The sequence below is a fragment of the Abramis brama genome (assembly GCF_963993115.1).
Source record: "Abramis brama genome assembly, chromosome: 8".
Classification (NCBI taxonomy): domain Eukaryota; kingdom Metazoa; phylum Chordata; class Actinopteri; order Cypriniformes; family Leuciscidae; genus Abramis; species Abramis brama.
In genome coordinates, this window is record NC_139970.1 from 40,801,039 (window position 1) to 40,820,954 (window position 19,916).

Here is a 19,916-nt window from a genome sequence, read left to right on the forward strand (position 1 = left end):
ACACACACACACACACATTACTATAGCAACCGCAGAGGAGATGATACATGTGCACACGGTTTCATTTCAGCTGAGTCACAGAGACAAGCCTGAGAAGTAAGATTTGCTTAGTGAGATGCCTTGGATAAAACCCTTTATCAAGTATATGATTGACTTTATCTAGTTGGCATTTCCAAAAAACGTATAAGCCATGAACCAAGCTCTGAGATAAATCATAGTACACAATACTATACATTTAAAGTTTAATGCAAAATATACAAGCATTGAAACTTGAAGTTGAAATCACATTGACTACAGACACACATACAATCACTCAATCTCTGAGCTCATAGTAGGTCTGTCCTGAATGGTTTATATAGTACATTTTGTCTCTCGTTTCTGTCTTCTCGTTATCACTGATGAAAATTAAAATAAAGTAAAACTGATTATTGTAAAGTGGATATTTGTAGAAATCATGTTACCTTTCTTAAGGCCTAATTATATCCCAAATTACATGTATATACTTTTAGCTTGATATGGCACAGTGCAAATTAAAAAAAAAAATCTGATTTTTTTCGTCAGATAATTTTTGGAAAATGCACCCATTCCATAGACTGAATGCATTATTGTACTTGTCCAATTAACCATGACATATTCTGAAAATATGTAGCTGTGTAGAGCTGTGTATGTACATTCTCATATGTACAAATGTATGTACATACAATGCTGTTAAAAGGTGCGAGACACACAACCAAGAAAAAACACTCTCCGTCTTGTCTGGAGGAAAAAACATTGGTCAAACTCAATAGATAAATCAGGATAAATCAATAGAAGCAATAATACAGAATCATCTGTTGATGTCTTGAAGACCATCAATCAGCGATCATGGCTCTGGGCCAAAATGTAGTGAGCAGCCTTTCTGTCTGCTTTATCATGCTAAAACTCAAATGCAACCAGCAAGTGATGATCTAAAACACTCTCCTTCACGTTTCTCATGCAAACGGCACAGAAGAACAAATTTTTCTAAGCTAACGGTACAATACACAGAAAATATATAGCTCACACAATTGGGATTTTTTACTTGGATATTGAACTTTTTAGTAAATTCATAAAACAAAAATATATTTTATTATTAAAAATATTGTTTTATTATAATTATAATAAAGCTTTGTCCACCAGCTCACTGAGCCTGTTGCATAATGGGAATAATACTGCCCTTATTCAACCATGTGTATGCCTATGATTCCTTACAATGCTGCCTAAATAGTCAGCTCATTCGATTTTTTTTTTTTTTTTGAGTTTCAATTGAAAGCATATCACCCTTCACAAAACTAAAGCGGTAGACCTTTTTGGGCAATTTCAAAGAGCTTGCCGTACAAATGACCAGTTTAAAACCGTTTTATGCCAAAACCACAGACCGCCACATCCTCGATTCCCAACAGGAAGCAAATGAGCATGTTATCATGAGGCTAACATTCACACTCAGCACTTAAATGGCAGATAATGCGATCTGAAGACTGATATTCCCTGACCTCTCTTCCATAATGGGTCGTCGGGCAACATGTTGACGTAATCCACAATGCACTCATTGCAATTAACCCAACCGGAGAGGAACTTGACCACGATTACACCAGTGAGAAATCAAGTGAAACAATCAGAAAGCTATCATTTTTGGGGGCCATGTACATGACAATATCTACACCAAAGGATTGGTTCGACATCATTTGCAATGTTATTGAAGTATTCCTCCCTTTGTACTGTCCTGTACATTTACCTTCAGTAGACGCTTTTATACAAAGGGATTTAAAGTACCCTCCATATCAAACCCACTTACCAGAATCATGCTCTATATTTTGAGTTACAGGAATGCTACAACATCTTTCCAAAAATATTTCAGCAGATAATTAGACAAGAACTAGGACCTTAAACTTAGCCATCACAACTGTAGTGACATCTATCCCTTATAGCCTCATTTTTATTCACCTCAAATTAAATATGGCATCTACCCTGATCGAGGTCCAAAAGAAGTACATTATACTGTCATATGCATTGCATACAAAATTCACTGCACAGTCCACAACCACTAGGCTATTTCAAGGGGACTTGTGTGCGCACTAATGAAAGCGCTGTTGGAAAACAACTTGTACAGCAAACAGACCAGACACATATGGTTTTCAGTGACTGGATCATGTTTGGATCACAACTGACTGCATCAAAAGCCAGGAGTAAATGCACCCAAGATAAATTGTGATCGAACAAGCATTTGAAGGTGGTCTAGATTTAAATCAACGATATCCCATTATTTATCAAACTCTTTTATTGAGTTATGACTTGATATATGGTTTCTCTTATTTCTCTCCCATTTTCCTCTTCTCTTCTAATCCCTATTAACATCCAACACTGACAGTAAATTCATAGAGAAGGGAAATGCAAAATCATACTCTGAATTATCATCAATGTTTTTAAAATGCAGCAAATAACAGAAATTATTCTGTTAATGCAACCTCTCACATAATACACTGCTGTTCAAAGTTTGTTGTCAGTAAGAAATAAATATGTTTATTCAGCAAGTTCACATTAAACTGATCAAAAGTGACAGTAAACACATTCATAATGTTACAAAATATTTCTCTTTCAAATAAATGCTGTTCTTTGGTACTTTCTATTCATCAACAAATCCTGAAAACAAAATGCATCACGGTTTCCACAAAAATATTAAGCAGCATCTATTTTAAATAATGATAATGGAATGTTTCTTGAGCAGCAAATCAGTATATTAGTATGACTTCCGAAGGATCATGAGTAATGATGCTGAAAATTCAGCTTTGCATCACAGGAATATATTACATTTTCAAATGTATTTAAGTAGGAAACAGTGAGTTTAAATTGTAATAACATTTCGCAATATTGCTGTTTTTTCTGTATTTTTGTTCAAAAGAGTGCAGCCTTGGTGAGCATAAGAGATGTTCAAACTGACCCCAAAGTTTTGAACAGTAATGTATATAAGTGGCATTTTGGATTTTGCTCAAGTGACTGTGCTTGAATCTCTAATCGATCATATTAGAGATGCATATGAATGAAGGAAATCAAAGAGACCAAACAGGTGAACGTGATTTCACCAAGTACCACATGTTCCTGGATCAATATCTTTGTTGATCCTGGAACAACTTTCCAATCAACCAATCAGATTTGAGGGACGAGTTTACAGTCAAGTTTAGCCTTAGAACCATCGTGAGGTGCTTCAACATCAGTGTTATTCACCTGTCATTTCCCTCTGATTTTAGGGAAAAGTTATGGGTAGGGTTAGGTTTAGGCGTAGGGATAGGGATAGGGTAAGCACTAAATGGGACAGGAATGTTATTCCAGGATCAACAAAATATGTTGATCCAGGAACATGTCTTACTTGGCAAAATCACGGTGACCATACCAAACATATGCTAATGGCAGGTGTAAAGGGGGGTTTGATCTGCACTAAAATCTTCACATCCACCCATCTCCCCCTGCTCAATTAGTTTTCTTTAAAACATCCTGAGGTCTTTGGAAAAAAATGTCAAATAATTTCAAACTGCAACCGCACCTCTTTATCTTCCTCTAGGTCTGAAGAAAGACTGCTGAAATCCTCGGTGTTGAGACACTCAAAATCCGACTCCTCGGCAGCCATCGGGACACTGATGGTCAAGCTCGGGTTGCTGATAAAATTCTCAGAGTCACTATCCACATCTTGTCCTCCAGTGCCATTAACCAGCTCTAGTGTGGTGTGGTTGGATTTATCATCTATTCCCTTGCAGTTCATCGTGACCATGTTCCCATCTAGAGTTTTCTTTTTCTGCTTCCTCCTCTTTATACAGCTGCTCTGGAAGAAACTGTGCAGGCAGGACTTAACCACAGCGAAGCCTCTCTTGATTCGACCAACCGCTATCTGCAGGTTGTTCTTTTCGACCTCATCGTCATTGGCCGTGAGATTTTCGGAACTGAAGGAACTGAGCAGCAGAGCGAGGAACAGGTTCAGAACCTAGAGGAAAGGCAAAATTAGGAAGAAGCCAACTAAGTTGAACTGAAGTTCAGAACAACTTCACACACCTCAGGGGCCTCATTTATTAAACTCCATGTACAATTAAATTTGATTCTAAAATACCATGGATTGATCAATTGAATTTACATTAGGTACTATTTTAACGATCTGAAACGCAAGTTTCAAAAGCGAAACGCAAGTAACTTTGTGGGCGGATCTTGGGCAGTGTTGCTATTATACCAGAGGGATAAATGACTCTTGCGCCCGATGCAAATCAAAAATGTGTTGGTCTGAAGTAGCTTCATTATTCATAGGTGTGGTTTGGGCGTAACGTGAAATAAAACAATCAGAGCGACATCTCACATTCCCTTTAAGAGCAGGCCCGCTTGTTACATGGCGGATTGCTATTATAACGGCGGATTGGCCAGGCGCGCGCCAGGAGCAGTTCACAGCCGAGGAGACCGATGTTCTCGTCAGGGCCATAAAAGACAGAGAAGTGACATTGTATAGGGATGGAGAAACCCACCCAAATTAGCTTCGGTTAAACAGGCGCATAATAATTTTGGTAAATGTGTAAGCTAGATTTATGCCTATTTTTTCACATCTTCATGGACACAACAATGATTTCCCTCATGTGGAATATTTTTCCTTGTAATAATGTATGGTTTGCAAAAATGAAAACTGCTGCGTCTGTGTAGATGAGAGAAGGAAAGTGTATGCACGTTTTGCAAACGCTACATTATGGCCAAGCATGCGCCCTTAAAATAGCATCTGAATAACGGCCACTGACTTTAGACTAGGTTTCTCCTGGTCTGTGGCGGAATTGTTTTCTGAAACTGCAAAATAGCACCAGGGAACGTTTGCGCCGGAACACGCCTCCTCTTTTCGCTGAACCGCCCCTCGGAGCATATTTGGAATGCACAATATATACATTTTTTGATGTTATCTTTATCAGCCCGATAAGAAAATTTGGCCGATAGAGTCGATAAACAATGGATTTTTTCCTTTAGTTGAGACACTTCAGATGTGCACTGTTCGCCATGATGGTTTTGAATTGCTTGAAATATGATTGGAATCACTTCAAATAAGGAAAATACATTTCAGTGCAACATGCGCAGCGCAAAATCTGTCATATAGGTGACATAAAATTATAATGAGAACATTATAATTGTGTGCTTGGGAAATAGCTTTTAATGGTGAGACTTTTGTTTTTGTAATCAGGCACTCAAAAATTATATAAAAATTGGATTTAGATTTAGTGGCCAATATATCGGTTATCGGCTTTCAAATATAAAGTTTTCGGTATAATATAATATAATATAATATAATATAATATAATATAATATTCACATTCAGGATCAATGTATGCACATCTTTATAAATGAGGTCCAAGGTTATTTTAATGCTAATTAATTGAGGTGAACTATACATACCACCAGATTTCCGATCACCATGACCATCATGAACACAGTTAAGCACAAAGGCTCCCCTGCCACTTGCATGCAGTCCCACATGGTCTCGATCCACTCCCCGCACAACACCCTGAAGACGATCAGGAACGAGTGGAAGAAATCGGTCATGTGCCAGCGAGGAAGCGTGCAATCCTCAGAAATCTTACACACACAGTCACGGTATTTATTCCCGAACAGTTGCGTTCCCACCACAGCGAAGATGAAGACGATGATGGCTAGCACAAGCGTCAGGTTGCTCAAGGCGCCCAGTGAGTTGCCAATGATCTTGATTAGCATGTTCAGAGTCGGCCAGGACTTAGCTAGTTTGAAGACCCTCAGCTGTGACAATAAGTGGCATAGAAAATTAGTATGGTCCATAGATTTTTTTCCAAAATGTATCAATATTGGTCGATATGATAAATTCTTCTATTTTTACATTTAGATTACCTTTGCCGTCATCTAATGCTAACTTAAAGATCCTCTTTAATTTAATAACTGTCAAATCTCAATTATATTGACAAACTGCACAATGCTGCACATCACAATGCTGTGATGAACATGTTCAATTCAAAATGACTGATTTTAGTTTTTAGTGTATTATTTTAAATTTATTTAGTGTTTTATACCATTCAAAACTTTGGGGTCTGCATTTATTTGTTATAATATTTTACAAAATATTACAATTTTATTGTATTTTTGACCAATTTTAAATAAACTATTTTGAACAAGAGATGGTCTTAGAAGGCAGCATTTACACATAGTAACTTAAAAATCAAGCCTAAGATTAAGGGGGTCATTCTTAATGCTTTTATTATTTGAATATGTTCCTTGAGGTTCACTATACTGTTACTATACAAAAAAAAATTAAATGATCAGTTTTTAAGGGGCGTCTCCTTTAAGGCTTGTCAGTAAACAGCCACTGTTATGATTGGCCAACGTCATTGCATAGTAGACAGTATCAACACCCCTTTGCTATTGTGTGTGAGTGTTATCCAAATTAAACTGGCGACTGAATGCCAGTGGGCGGGTCTATGGTGTGAGGATGTATAACTATTTGTTTCTCTGGAGGCGGGCATATGTAAATGTGTTTGCAAGTGTGACATTGCAGATCCCGCAATATCAAAACGAGCCGTTTTGGAGTTTGATTAAATAAATGTTTTGTTTACAATGAGGACTTTTAAGCTATGAAACTTGCAGGATGTTTTAATGCTACAAAGACCTCTTATATGTCAAAAGATCAAGCCAAATTTGATTTCTCATGTCATGACCCCTTTAGGAGCGCACCTATGTTGCATTTATATGCTTTCTAGGTCATTGGGTATAATGCATGACAGCAGGATACTCTTACCAGTCGGAACGGCCTAAGAAGACCCATTCCAGGCAGTACGTTTTGCAAACAAAGTTCCAGAAGACTCAGTGTGACTATGATGCTGTCGAAGATATTCCAGCCTTCCTGAAAGTAAGTGTATGGGTCCAAGGCAATTATCTTCAATATCATTTCTGCAGTAAAGATGCCTATGAAAACCTGTAAGCAAGGAGATAAAACTTTTGGTAAAACTTCACAACTGTTTGCTAAATTACTTCTAGGCCTGATTTCACAGACAGGGCTTAGATTAAACCAGGATTAGGCTTTAGTTCATTTAGGGCATTTAAGTAGCTTTTGTAAATGTGCCTTTGAAAAAGCATTACTGATGTGCACCTTGAGACAAAACAATGGCACTGACATATTTTAAGGTATGTCAGTGCAAGTTACTTTCAGTTAAAACATGCATTTTAGTCTGGGACTAGTCTTAAAGGAATACTCCAATTATTATTATTTTTTTTGGAAAATAGGCTCATTTTCCAACTCCCCTAGAGTGAAACAGCTGAGTTTTACCGTTTTCAAATCTATTCAGCCGATCTCCGGGTCTGGCGGTAGCACTTTTAGCATAGCTTAGCATAGATCATTGAATCTGATTAGACCGTTAGCATCTCTCTCAAAAAAATGACCAAAGAGTTTCTATATTTTTCCTATTTAAAACTTGCTCTTCTGTAGTTACATCATGTACTAAGACCGACAGAAAATGAAAAGTTGCGATTTTCTAGGCCAATATGGCTAGGAACTATACTTTCATTCATGCGTAATAATCAAGGAAATGTGCTGTGTTCCTTTAAGACTTGGGGGCTAATTTATTACTTCAATGAAAAATACTTCTAAATCTTTTATTAATCTTACTTCATGTTAATTTCAACATTTACTAATACATTATTATAATCAAAAGTTGTCTCTGTTAATATTATTTAATGGACCTGAGTGAACATGAGCTAACAATGAATAGCTGTTTTATTACAAAGATTAATAAATACTGTAACAAATGTATTAATAATTATTAAAGTTTAGTTAATGCATCAACTAACATAAACCAATGCGACCTTATCGTAAAGTATTACCAAACTTTTCAATTGAACAAGTATTTTACAAAAGTAGAGCTGTCCACTGACTAAATTTGTAATAAAATCATTACATTTGTTGATTAACTGACCATTATAAAATATTATATAAAATGGCTTTCTTAGAAGTCAAAATCATTTAAGATTTAGTATTTAATTTCAAACGCTGCTATAAATGTTCTTACCACGTTGCCAGTACTAAGCATATTAGTATAAGCATCGTTCATAGGGTGACACTCCATGGCCATGAATATTGTGTTTATCACGATGCAAATGGTGATAATCAGATCTGCAAAGGGGTCCATCACAACCATGTGGACGATCCTCTTTATCCTCAGCCATGTGGGACTGCAATCCCAGATCAGATAATTCTCTGCAAAGTCGAACCAGCGCTCCACACACTTCTGTTTCCAGACCTCCCACGCTGCCATGTTAAATAAAAAAGGTAGACGACAATCTGAAAGCTGTACGTAAAACTAGTAGGTATTTCAGCATCATTTGGACAAACTGAATACTAATAAGCAAATAAGCACTTTATCAAAAGTATAGTTCACCTTTCTTCTGTGAAAAACAAAAAGGAAACATTTCCATACCACTATTTTCATTATAATGAAAATCAATGAAAACTGAGGCTGTCAGACTTCAAAATGATAATATAAAAACCATTCATTTTCAGTCTATTCCTCAATAGTTAATACCACATATACGACACATATGATACTTATTTAGCTTGACAATCTGAGTCACTTTTTATTATATTGATAAGATTGGTCAAGATACTCTTAAAATTCAAAGCAGAATTAAAGTCCTACAGGTTAAAGTCCTAAAGTCCTAACAGCACTGGGTTGAGAAAATGATGACAATTGTGAACCATTTCTTTAAAAAAAAAAGAAAATCAAACTAATATGCCTCACATTCAGTTTCTTGTAAGTGTGTTCAGCATTTAGGGTTCCTTACGGTCAGGGTTGTTGATACTCGCTACACTCATAGCTCTCTGTCTCGCTGATTGGTCAAAAGCCACAGAAAAGCCTGAATCACATCGACGTCGGTATCCTTCACCTGTGTCAAACTGTAAAGAGATCCAATCATCAGCAAATACATAAGCAAATGTTACATTGTTTGCTAGGCAGCATTATCTTGCTATACATTAATCATTCATCGGTTAACTTCTAAGACAAATTAGCATTTCAAATGTATGCAGGCAACCTGTAAAACATCTCGGATTGATATTAGTTATGTTGCTTTTACAAAAAACAACAACGACAACCCAAATTTGATTATATCTTGTTCTTGATGATAAACTTTCAAACTTTTTTTGTTTGGGGTCTTAAAAGCCAAAGGCTCATTTAAATGTTTATATTTAGTTTATTTAGTTACATTTTAACCACCTTAAGAATGCCTTCGTATGTCACTATTATCTAACTTAGTACATATTATTAAGACATTATTATGGTAGCTTGTTTCCACCACAGAATTACTCCCAATTTTTCTCGCAATTGAGAGTTTATATCACACAATTCTGAGAAAAAAAAAAGTCAGAATTGTGAGATAAAATGTTTTTATTCAGTGGTGGAAACAAGCATCCATACATTAAATATGTTTATACAATACAATAGATAAAAAAATGTACATTATGTGGAACAACATCATTTAAATGCATGCAGAACAACATAATTTAAATGCATGCTTTAACATGCTTTGAAAAGAAAGAAAAAAAGCTTTTTTATATAATTCATTAATTGAACAAATAATTGGCAAATTAATTGATTTGGTTTCACAACTTGATTTTGCAGGCTCACACAGAATTAAAAGTATCTCTGCAGATTTCCACAGAATCAGAATGCGGATCATTGAAAAAATATATGAACATCCATGCCAGTTCATGTTTGTTTCTAAATATTTTGCATGATTTCATTGTGCAGCATTTTTTTTTATACCATATTTAAATCCATCCTGCAGAATTCTACAGATTTTTACCCCAAACCAGCAAAAAAACAAAAACAATAAAAGTGCAAAAGAGTACACAGATAGCATTATGCCTATAATAAAAATCGTTCGTGCGCTGTTAGTTCTTTCCCTTACACAAGTTTCGTCAAACATGGCTCTTTTTTTGGACACTTCGGGCATCAGGATTCCTGAGGGGGAGTTGGGTGAAGAGGCTCCGCCCGACACCATCACCGTGCCATTGCTTTCGACCACATACCGCACTTTTCCGTTAGACGGCAACAGTATACGTGGCGTCAGACTGCTTTTGCTAGGAGTACTGTAAAGACGGTCGGATCGAGAGGGTGGAAACAGAGAGTCTTTCGGGCTGCCTGTGTCCTCAAACATGCTTTGCTCATCGTCGGCGTAGTTGTTTTCGGAATGCAGACGCCCACGGAAGCTGAAGACGCTACCTTTGCTGCCCCGACGTGGGGTGAGGATTGAACCCTGAAAACTCAGAGGGGACTGAGGAGACAAACAAGCTTTACAAACACACTGACAAACAAATCAAGGCATTTGAAGAAATGACCCTTCGCTAAACCCCACTATATAATTTGACTTGCCAATTCAACTTTAGCTTTAACTGTCCGGCATATATTTATAGACAAGCTCGTTTCTAATGCAAGTTCATGAAGGTTCTGTGTGTTTTTCTGTGTTCACTCCCTTTTTGAGCATAGATCTGAACTTAAAGGTCCTGTATTATGCCCCTTTCCACAAGATGTAAAATAAGTCTCTGATGTCCCCAGAGTGTGTATGTGAAGTTTTAGCTCTAAATACCCAATAGATCATTTTTTACAGCATGTTTAAATTGTCATTTTTTGGGGCTCAGAAAAACGTGCTGTTTTAGTGTGTGCCCTTTAAATGCAAATAAGCTGCTGCTGCACGGCACAGGGGGCGGACCAGGTCCGAATGATGATCAAACATATACTGATGAGTTTAATAAAGTTTATTGTACATCACACAAAAGATGAAGCGTCAGTTTTACTTCAGAAAATCACCATAAGAGCTGAGTAAACACAGTAAGTTATAAGAAGTGCGCAAGTACATAAACGAATTTCGGTAGAGTTGAGGGAGCATTTTCTTTAAAAACAAAATAATTCCACCTCGTCTTCAGCGGCTGCCTCAGATTTCGGGAGTAAATAGAGAGAGCTATGTGGATTAATACATCCAGCCACACAACACCTACAACGCTTGGGAGACATTCTCGTCAGTGCAGCAGCTGTGAACTCGATCAGGGCGGGGCTATGTTCAAACGGCAGTGTCTGTCAACACTCGTGGGCGGGGCCTGTGCTTAGTGACGTCACTAAAACAGCATTCTGAAAACAGGTCGTTGGGAGACACTGCTGATGATTTATGGGGATTAATAAAAAAGGAGTGAGTGGATTTTTAGCACTATTGGCTGGTTGTGTACACACACTGCCAACACACATTTATGTCCAAACAGCATGCAAAAGTGAATTTTGCATAATAGGGGACCTTTAAATGGAAGTAATGCAATAATGCTTTAGAATACAGACATAAGGTTGGTCTCTTTTTAAAGATTACTGCTGAAGTCAAGGCACATCAAAAAATGAAAGTTTAAAAAAAAAAATATTACAGAAGTTTACTGTAAAATAAATGTACTGAACTAAAAAAAAATTATTTTATATAATATATACATATAGTGTAGTATTTTACAATACAAAATTGCTAAAAAATGAATAGCCATATGGCTAACCAAGTTGTGTTCCAAATTTGAAGTTGGTATCACAAAAACTGAGCCTGCTAAAAGGGTAAAATACTGTTTCCATGGTAAAGCAATGTCCAACTTCAAAACTGTTTTCACGGGATGAATTTTGAGTTTAGGTTTACAACTGGTACATCCAGAGGTGGGACCAAGTCATTGTTTTGCAAGTCACAAGTCAGTTTCGAGTCTTTGCATTCAAGTCTCAAATCAAGTCCCGAGTCAAGACAGACAAGTCCCAAGTCAAATTGCAAGTCCTCGAGTTTAAGCTTCAAGTCTTAAACAAGTCATAGTGCTTTTTGCACAAATTAGTATCTCAGTGTTTAATTACTATAGTAAATTAAAAGTATACTAATTTATATCAGGAAGGCTTTTAAAATATGTTCATGACTTAGCAGTTCAATTTCATGATTGCGATAAAATTTTCATTAAGGGCACCCATCTATATCAGTTCAATTTAGGGATTGTTCTTACGTGTGACAAAATAAGGAAAAGGCAGTGAAAAAAAAAACACTTTTATTGGTATCCGAGTAACAAAGGCAAAATCATTTCATAGAAATAACTGCTACACATTTTGTATGTGTGTGAGAGAGAATGTGTCTATGAGTATATCTAAGCCATTATTTGGAACCTAAAATAAAAGAATAAGAAAAATAAGAAAATAAGAAAAAAAACTAACTTTAGTTTTAAAACTTAACAAAATTCTAATTAATCGTGATTTGCTACACATTAAGTTTAAAATATTGAGTCCCCGCTTAAATTATTTTAACGCGACAGTAATTGTAGAACATTCCTATTTCCATGGCGACGTATCAAGCGTCACGTGACAATTTTTGGGGCTACGTGCCTGTCAAAACGTAAATCCATCCATTTCTCCCGAAAGACATGTGAGTGGCTGGTGAACAGGGAGAAGACTTTATAGTTCCCTATAGGCTAAAATGTGTGTTTGTTGAGAAAAGAAAAGAAAAAAAAACATGTCCCAAAATTATTTGAAGGGTTTATTATTTCCGCTTACTAATAGAGATCAGTGTGTGTGTTTTTTCTGGCTGAAAAAAAAACATTATTTGGTTGAAACCTGTCTGAATGTGTGATAAATGACAACTGACAAGCGCTGCCGAATGCACTCTATTAAGCGCTCTCTGGCTCAGTGCCAAAAGTGCGAAAGCAGTAATCAGCGCTGTGATCATGCGTCAATGATACAGTGTTATACTACAGTGATTACAACTCTGATCTGTGGTTTTAGAAGGTAGGTCAAGTTTTTCCAATTCACAGGGCTCAAGTCCGAGTCAAGTCGCGAGTCATTGTTGTCAAAGTCTAAGTCGAATCGTAAGTCATCAAATTTGGGACTCGAGTCCAAGTCAAGTCATGCGACTCGAGTCCACACCCCTGGGTACATCATTTATGATGATTTCTAAAGCTTATGATGGAAAAAAAAGCAATAAAAAAAAAAACCTGCCAAGTGTCCCAATACCGGGACACTGACGGCTAAAAGGCAATTTTTTATTTAATTTGCTCATTTTACAGTAATGATCCAAAAATATGGTAACAACTGTTAAGCTGACATTATTGCAAATGTATTTGTAGGAGTTTCCTAGCCTAGAAATCTAGACGCACCCTAGCGGCAGCAAAATTTATTTATTAGTCTAGCAACTCTCCGTTGACTTTCGAGCTGGAAAAACCAAACTCTAGTCAGGCCAATCAAATCGTGTATAGAGTCGGTGGGCGGGCTTTACATAATGACGACAGAGTTGTGACGTAGAGGTCTGCATTCCCGCGGCTGTCCCGCGGGACCCGCGGGACCCGACCAGATATGTTGCGCCGCGGGATTAAATTTCCGACTAAAAAACGGTAGCGGTCGGTTACTCTGGTGTAATTTGAACGGGAGCGGTCGGTCATTCAATATCACGTTCCCGACGCCGACGTTCTTTAAGAACAGCATATCTTCGCTTTACCTAATCTTAATCTTATCGACCTGCCCTACATATTGTTCGGTTAAGGCCTACATATTTTGCTTAATGACATGTCATATTTTCTTTCTTTCTCTGACACTTTTCCTGTGTTGACAGCAAAATGTTACGAATTTTGATAATAGGCTACGAATAAAAATAATAGCCTACACTTCTTTTTTTTTTTCGCTGCGACATTTTTTCCCCTACTGTCTGCAGCAAAATGTTAAATTTTGTATATTGACAAGGCGAATAAAAAAAATAATAATAATTTGTGCAGACTACATTTTTATTTTCTCTGTGAAAATGTAGGCCTACATGTGAAATTCTGGGAGATCTATATTAAGCGGGATGGTCGGGTCGGGAAGAAAATTATTCTAAGCAGACAGCGGGTGAACAAATAGTGTATATATAGCGGGAACGGGTGGGTGCGGGATATAACCCCAGCGGGAGCGGGCGGGAGCGGGACTTAAAAAACAGTCCCGCGCAGACCTCTATTGTGACGGTCCTGCTACTTGAAAACAAAGAAGAGCTGCTGTTGGCGAACAGTCTTTCGAATCGGCTTTGGCCGTGACTCTGGAGGACTTGGAGTTAAGCTTTTCTTTGAGAAAAGAACAAAGAACGGCACTTAAGTCATTCTTAAAACAGGAAGATGCATTCATAGTTTTGCCGGCCAAATACGGCAAAAGTTTAATCTATCAACTAGCTCCGCTGTTGGGAAAACGCTCTGGTTGGTTGTAGCGCTGTCCTATTGCGTGCAGAGGGAATTTGAAAGACAGACGTTTATCCCGCCCCTCGGATTGAGCCCTGACAATGGTGAGTTGCCAGACCTAACATCTTGATGTAGGTCTGGCTTGCCAGGCTAGGAGTTTCCCTTTCAGACGGAAAATTTATGGGAGATTATTTAAATGAATAATGCAAGGTGATTTACTAAGGTTTGCGCTCTTCAATTTACTGGTATTTACGTCATTATTTACCGCCCTCATAAAGCATGTCTTAAATCAGGAGCTAAATCCGCTGCTCTTGGTAGATTGCGTTGGTCATTATGGAAATTATCCGTTGCGTCTGTGTTCAATTTGCGTGTCGTCAGAAGATCACACGCAGAACTTTCCACTCCCATCAGCACTTATATGGGATTGCTCTTGCATTCTGTCCTTTTTAGGGTCACATCCTGTTTTTGGTTCGTTTAGTTGTCTTTGGTTTGGTTCGACTGAAATAAGACTTCAACACATTCCTGAAAAGGTGGTTCTCAGTCCACTTGTTTGGTGCACACCAGGGTTCAGATGGCAGCGTTCACACTTATTCAAATGAACCGCACTAACAGAGCAATCGCACCAGGGTTTGTTTTAATCCAACCAAACATGCCAAGTGTGAACGAAATGAGTAAATAAAGGGCGGGGCTTAGTGTCAGGTCAACTGGACAAGTAATGGCAGGAGAGAACATACTTTAAGTGGTAGAGATCGTGAATATCATGATGTTGATGATCATGCTGAATTTATTAAAAATCTATCTATCTATCTATCTATCTATCTATCCATCCATCCATCCATCAGTGTTTCCTTATTGTAAGAAAGTAAGTTGATGACATTTCCTTATTCCTATAGCAAACATCAAATGATTTCTAACCTGATGTGGAGAAGAGCAAGTCCTTTCACGTGAGCGCCGAAATTTTCCATCGTCTGTAAAACGGAAGCTGGCCTTTCTATCGTTTCCCTCTCTCTTCACATCATCCTCTTTCTCTCCTTCCCCCTGACGCTGTCTCTTTTTCCTGTGGTTACGTCGTTCTTTGGCACTTTTGGAGCTGAGTTTGGAGGCGTCCGAGGAACTGTCCGTTCTATTTCCACTGAGCTCATCACACTTGGACGCTTCAGCCGCAGCCTGTCAACCAATCACAAGACAGAACGTCATTACACTTATGCAACAGTTTGCAACGGTTTCATGCATTTACATTTATGCATTTGGCAGAATTTTTATAGGTTCAAGTATTCCCTGGGAATTGAACCCATGACCGTGGCGTTGCACGCACCATGCTCTACTTTTTGAGCTACAGGAAAATGCAAAAAGCTTGCGTTTCAGACCATGTTTAAATGTAAACACCCAACAGACCTGAGCTTCCTCTTCCTGTCTCATGATCTGCTCAAGCATGGCGTTAAACTCCTCCTCTTTCTTCAAAGCCTCATCAATAGTGGCTTGGTTCTGTTCGTCATATGCCATGGCAACCACAGCCAAGATCAGGTTCACCAGGTAGAAGGATCCCAAGAAAATGACCAGCACGAAAAAAATCATGTAGGTTTTTCCTGCGGCTCGAAGAGTCTGTAATAAAATTCCATGATTAGTATAGGAGAAACACAGGAAGGAATTAATGTTGTTCAAACCAGTATGATTAATTTTCTTTTCCATACAGTGACAGTGGATGAGGGCTTAAGCTACCAAGCTCCATAAATGACATTAAAAAAAATCATAAAATACCACATTTTTTTGTCAATCCACTTTTATTATATAGAAAAAAATCAGCTCGTACATTGTGCAAAACACCACCTTTTGCGTTCCATGAAATAAGAAATAATCATATGAGTTCAGTTTCCTCTACCTGTTGGTAAAGATTCTCCCAGTAGTCTTGAGTCATCAGTCTGAATAATGAAAGGAAGGCCCAGCCAAAGCTATCAAAACTTGTGTATCCAAAATCTGGATTAGGACCTGCTTTCACACAGAGAAATCCTTCTGGACACTGCCTGAAATGCACATGTGTGACACTTGATTGTCAAAAACTCAACAACATAAAATGAGCAATACTGGCAAACGACTTTTGAAAAGAAAGATACTGAAAAGGTTTTTGAAATCATTCGATATCCAGATTTGTTTGCACGTGTTGCTTACCCAGCATCACTGTTTTTCCCACAGATCAGAGCGTCTTTCTTTCCTTGTAGGAAATATTGGTTACCTACAGTAAAAAGAAGAGATAATTCATAATAGATCTTATACAAAGCTAAAGTGCATTAGTTGCTTTGTGCTATATTCCATTTATTGTTTATTCTGTCCATAATAGGTTGTTTCATACCATTTTTTTTATATTTTAATATTCTTCATTGGTCCATTTTTTGCCCATTTTGCCCATAATTATTTGCCCATTTACCACCCTCTTCCTGACCCTTTGAATCAAATGGGATGTGTTCACAACAGATCCAAACCCCAAGCAAATGAGGGAAATGTCAAAATACCAGTAAGATGTGTACAGTATATATCAGAATAAAATGGAGAGTGGAATGTGTAAGGCATCCCCATCAGCAAGCAGCGCACCAGATTACCTCACTCCTGCATTATAGCTTTCCCCCATCCCACTAAAGTACTTGCCAATGGATATCATATTCCCCTCCATGAGCAAGGTGGAATTCCTCTTTCTCTCAAACAGGGTTTTCATGGCTGGTGGTAATGCAAACATCCATGATGCTGAATGATGACAGCTGGCTGTCTTACACACACAATATTTCCTTTTCAGACTGATCACTAGTATATTGGACCTGTCGCTCTTAAATTTGCTTTTTATTGGCCCTGATCAAAATGTTACTCATATAACCTCTCTTCAACAAATATGTGTGGATTAGGATCCAAATTATCAGTCCTTCCTGAATTATGTGATCTTGTAATACCTGTATTATTAGCAATAACTTGCATTGAAATGTGAATTCAAAATGAAATCTAAACCTGGAAATAAACTGAATGTTTTAAAGTCCTATTATGCTATTTTCAAGACTCTTAATTTTGTTTTACTGGTCTCCTACAACGGGTTTACATAGCCTAGAAATCTAGACGCACCCTAGCGGCAGCAAAATGTATTTTGCAGCCAGGGTAGTCTAGCAACTCTCCATTGACTTTCGAGCTGCAAAAACCTAAATTGGGTCAGGCCAATCACGTCGTGTATAGACCTTATGTAGCCCCGCCCCTTTTCAGCGCTGCGCTCGTTGTCTTTGGACTTCCGGTCTGTATTTTCACAGCAATCTTGCATATTTATGAATGAACGGCTCGTTTTAAAATCCTCCCGGTCTACTGACATTTGTTAAGACATCTGCTTTAAACATTACAATCCTCATGATAACTTTCGTTAACTTTACATTAAGTAAATCCACTTCAAAAGCTAATTACTCCTGAGCAGCAATACCATAGAAATATACAGAGCGACTGCAAAAACGGAAGTTCAAAGACAATAATCTAAAGATGGCGGCGCCCTCGTTTCTCTGGCGCATAAGGTCTATAGAGTAGGTGGGGCGGGCTTAACATAATAACGACAGAGTTGCGACGGTTCCCTGCTACTTGAAAACAAAGTCTTTCGAATCGGCTTTGGCCGCGACTCTGGAGGACTTGGAGTTAAGTTTTTCTTTGAGAAAAGAGCAAAGAACGGCACTTAAGTCATTCTTAAAAAAAGGAAGATGTGTTCGTAGTTTTGCCGGCCATATATGGCAAAAGTTGAATCTATCAACTAGCTCCGCTGGTGGGAAAACGCTCTGGTTGGCTGAAGCGCTGTCCTATTGCGTGCAGAGGGAATTTGAAAGACAGCCGTTTATCCCGCCCCTCGGATTGAGCCGTGTCTATGGTGAGTTGCCAGACCTAACATCTTGATGTAAGTCTGGCTTGCCAGGCTAGGGTTTACATGCATCAAAGGTCAAAAAACTGTTTAATTTTCTCATAATATCCAATGCATATCACCACATTTTTCAATGATTCTCAAACAACTCAATGGATGAATCAATCTCTCCAAATCCCTCCTTTCCGTGAGCTACATCTACTCTGATTGGCCAGATGGCCCAGTCTGTTGTGATTGGTCTACCGCTTTCAGCACATGTCGGAAACAAAAACGCCCATTGACATAAGTGAACTTCAGCTGCATCCGGAAGCTTCCTACAGCTCAATGATTGTACACCGTAAACTAAAGACTTTTACCATATCAATCTGAGCGTGAGTCCGAAGATGAAACATTGGAAGAACCTGAATCTCCATCGCAAAGAAGAGAGCAGGACGTTTGAGGTACATTATTGCCTTAAAGAGCAACCATTTTGCAAATCCCTGAGTAAAAATTACGTGCGAGGGCTGGAAAACATACAACATAGGCAGGCGTTACGCAAATATATCTTCTAGTGATGTAGAACCGTAAATCAGTAGGATTTGAATTAAAAACGACTTGTATTGTCGGTTCAGAGTCGATTCTTTCTATTAGGATACAATAACTTTATTTGCCGTGCACCTTTCATAAAGCTCTTACTATCAAACTTTTGATTTGCATCTCTTCTTTTTCAGTTTACTACATTTGTCTATTATTTAATCCAACTGATCTTAATGGTTAATCAATGAATCATTTGGGACACCTATAGATTTCTATAGATATTGATTCTATATTCAGTTTCTATAGAATTTGTTTGCAATTTCCGATATGGATAACCAAATGTAATGAATTATTTTTACATAAGTGATTTATAGATAATAACCACCACTATGTTCAAAGTGTGTGCACACGTGTGTGTGTGTGTGTGTGTGTGTGTGTGTGTGTGTGTGTGTGTGACAGAGAGAGAGAGAGAGAGAGAGAGAGAGAGAGAGAGAGAGAGAGAGAGAGAGAGAGAGAGAGAGAGAGAGAGAGAGAGAGAGAGAGAGAGAGAGAGAGAGAGAGAGAGAGAGAAGGATACAGAGAAATTTGCCATTTGTGAAAATACTCTAAAGCAGAATAGAGTATAAGGGAGAGGAAACAGTCAATGACTGTAAAACATCAGATTGATCAGAGATGCATCAGTAAAAGGGAGACAGATGGCATCAAATACGGCATTTTACATTACAGTATGTATGCAATACTGTAAACAGATTACCATGGTAGAGACTGCCACATTACTGTAACTCAACCTTCATCTGTAAAGGTCCACTACTGTATAGATTCAGTCAAACGGTATAGAGTGAAATCATTTACTGTATTGCCAGGAAACTCTGTTAGCACAGAACCTCGTGGCTGTGCTTCATCACACCTTTTAATAACACACTGGATAGATACTATTACAAACATTATGGATTCAATTACTTCTAATGTGGCAACTGTAGCCTGTATTACTGTAATTATTTTCATCACACCTTTTAATAACACACTGGATAGATACTATTACAAACATTATGGATTCAATTACTTCTAATGTGGCAACTGTAGCCTGCATTACTGTAATTATTTCAGTAACAATGGTGATTTGAAACATGTATCTTGTATTGTTTGCTGTTGAATAAACTGATTGTTAAAAGTACTAAATTGAAAGAAGATCATACTTTTGTGTTTCGGTGATTAAACCAAATGATCTCATTACATATTACAATAATCTTGTGTTTGAAACAATGATTATGTGGACTGAAAAGTGTATAACTGTAA

At 37.8% G+C, this 19,916-nt stretch overlaps 1 protein-coding gene across 1 annotated transcript in view; it reads right to left on the reverse strand.

Annotated features, from left to right (window-relative positions):
- Positions 1-19,916, reverse strand: part of scn1laa (sodium channel, voltage-gated, type I-like, alpha) — a gene marked incomplete at its 5' end in the record, with an annotated part of 43,705 nt that overhangs the window by 11,838 nt on the left and 11,951 nt on the right. Inside the window, 10 exons of the mRNA XM_084121345.1 lie at positions 3,557-3,991; positions 5,425-5,781; positions 6,791-6,967; positions 8,058-8,296; positions 8,818-8,941; positions 9,955-10,320; positions 15,152-15,403; positions 15,632-15,838; positions 16,116-16,257; positions 16,403-16,466. Coding sequence (XP_083977471.1) covers positions 3,557-3,991; positions 5,425-5,781; positions 6,791-6,967; positions 8,058-8,296; positions 8,818-8,941; positions 9,955-10,320; positions 15,152-15,403; positions 15,632-15,838; positions 16,116-16,257; positions 16,403-16,466 — 2,363 coding nt within the window. The remainder of the gene's footprint in view (positions 1-3,556; positions 3,992-5,424; positions 5,782-6,790; positions 6,968-8,057; positions 8,297-8,817; positions 8,942-9,954; positions 10,321-15,151; positions 15,404-15,631; positions 15,839-16,115; positions 16,258-16,402; positions 16,467-19,916) is intronic.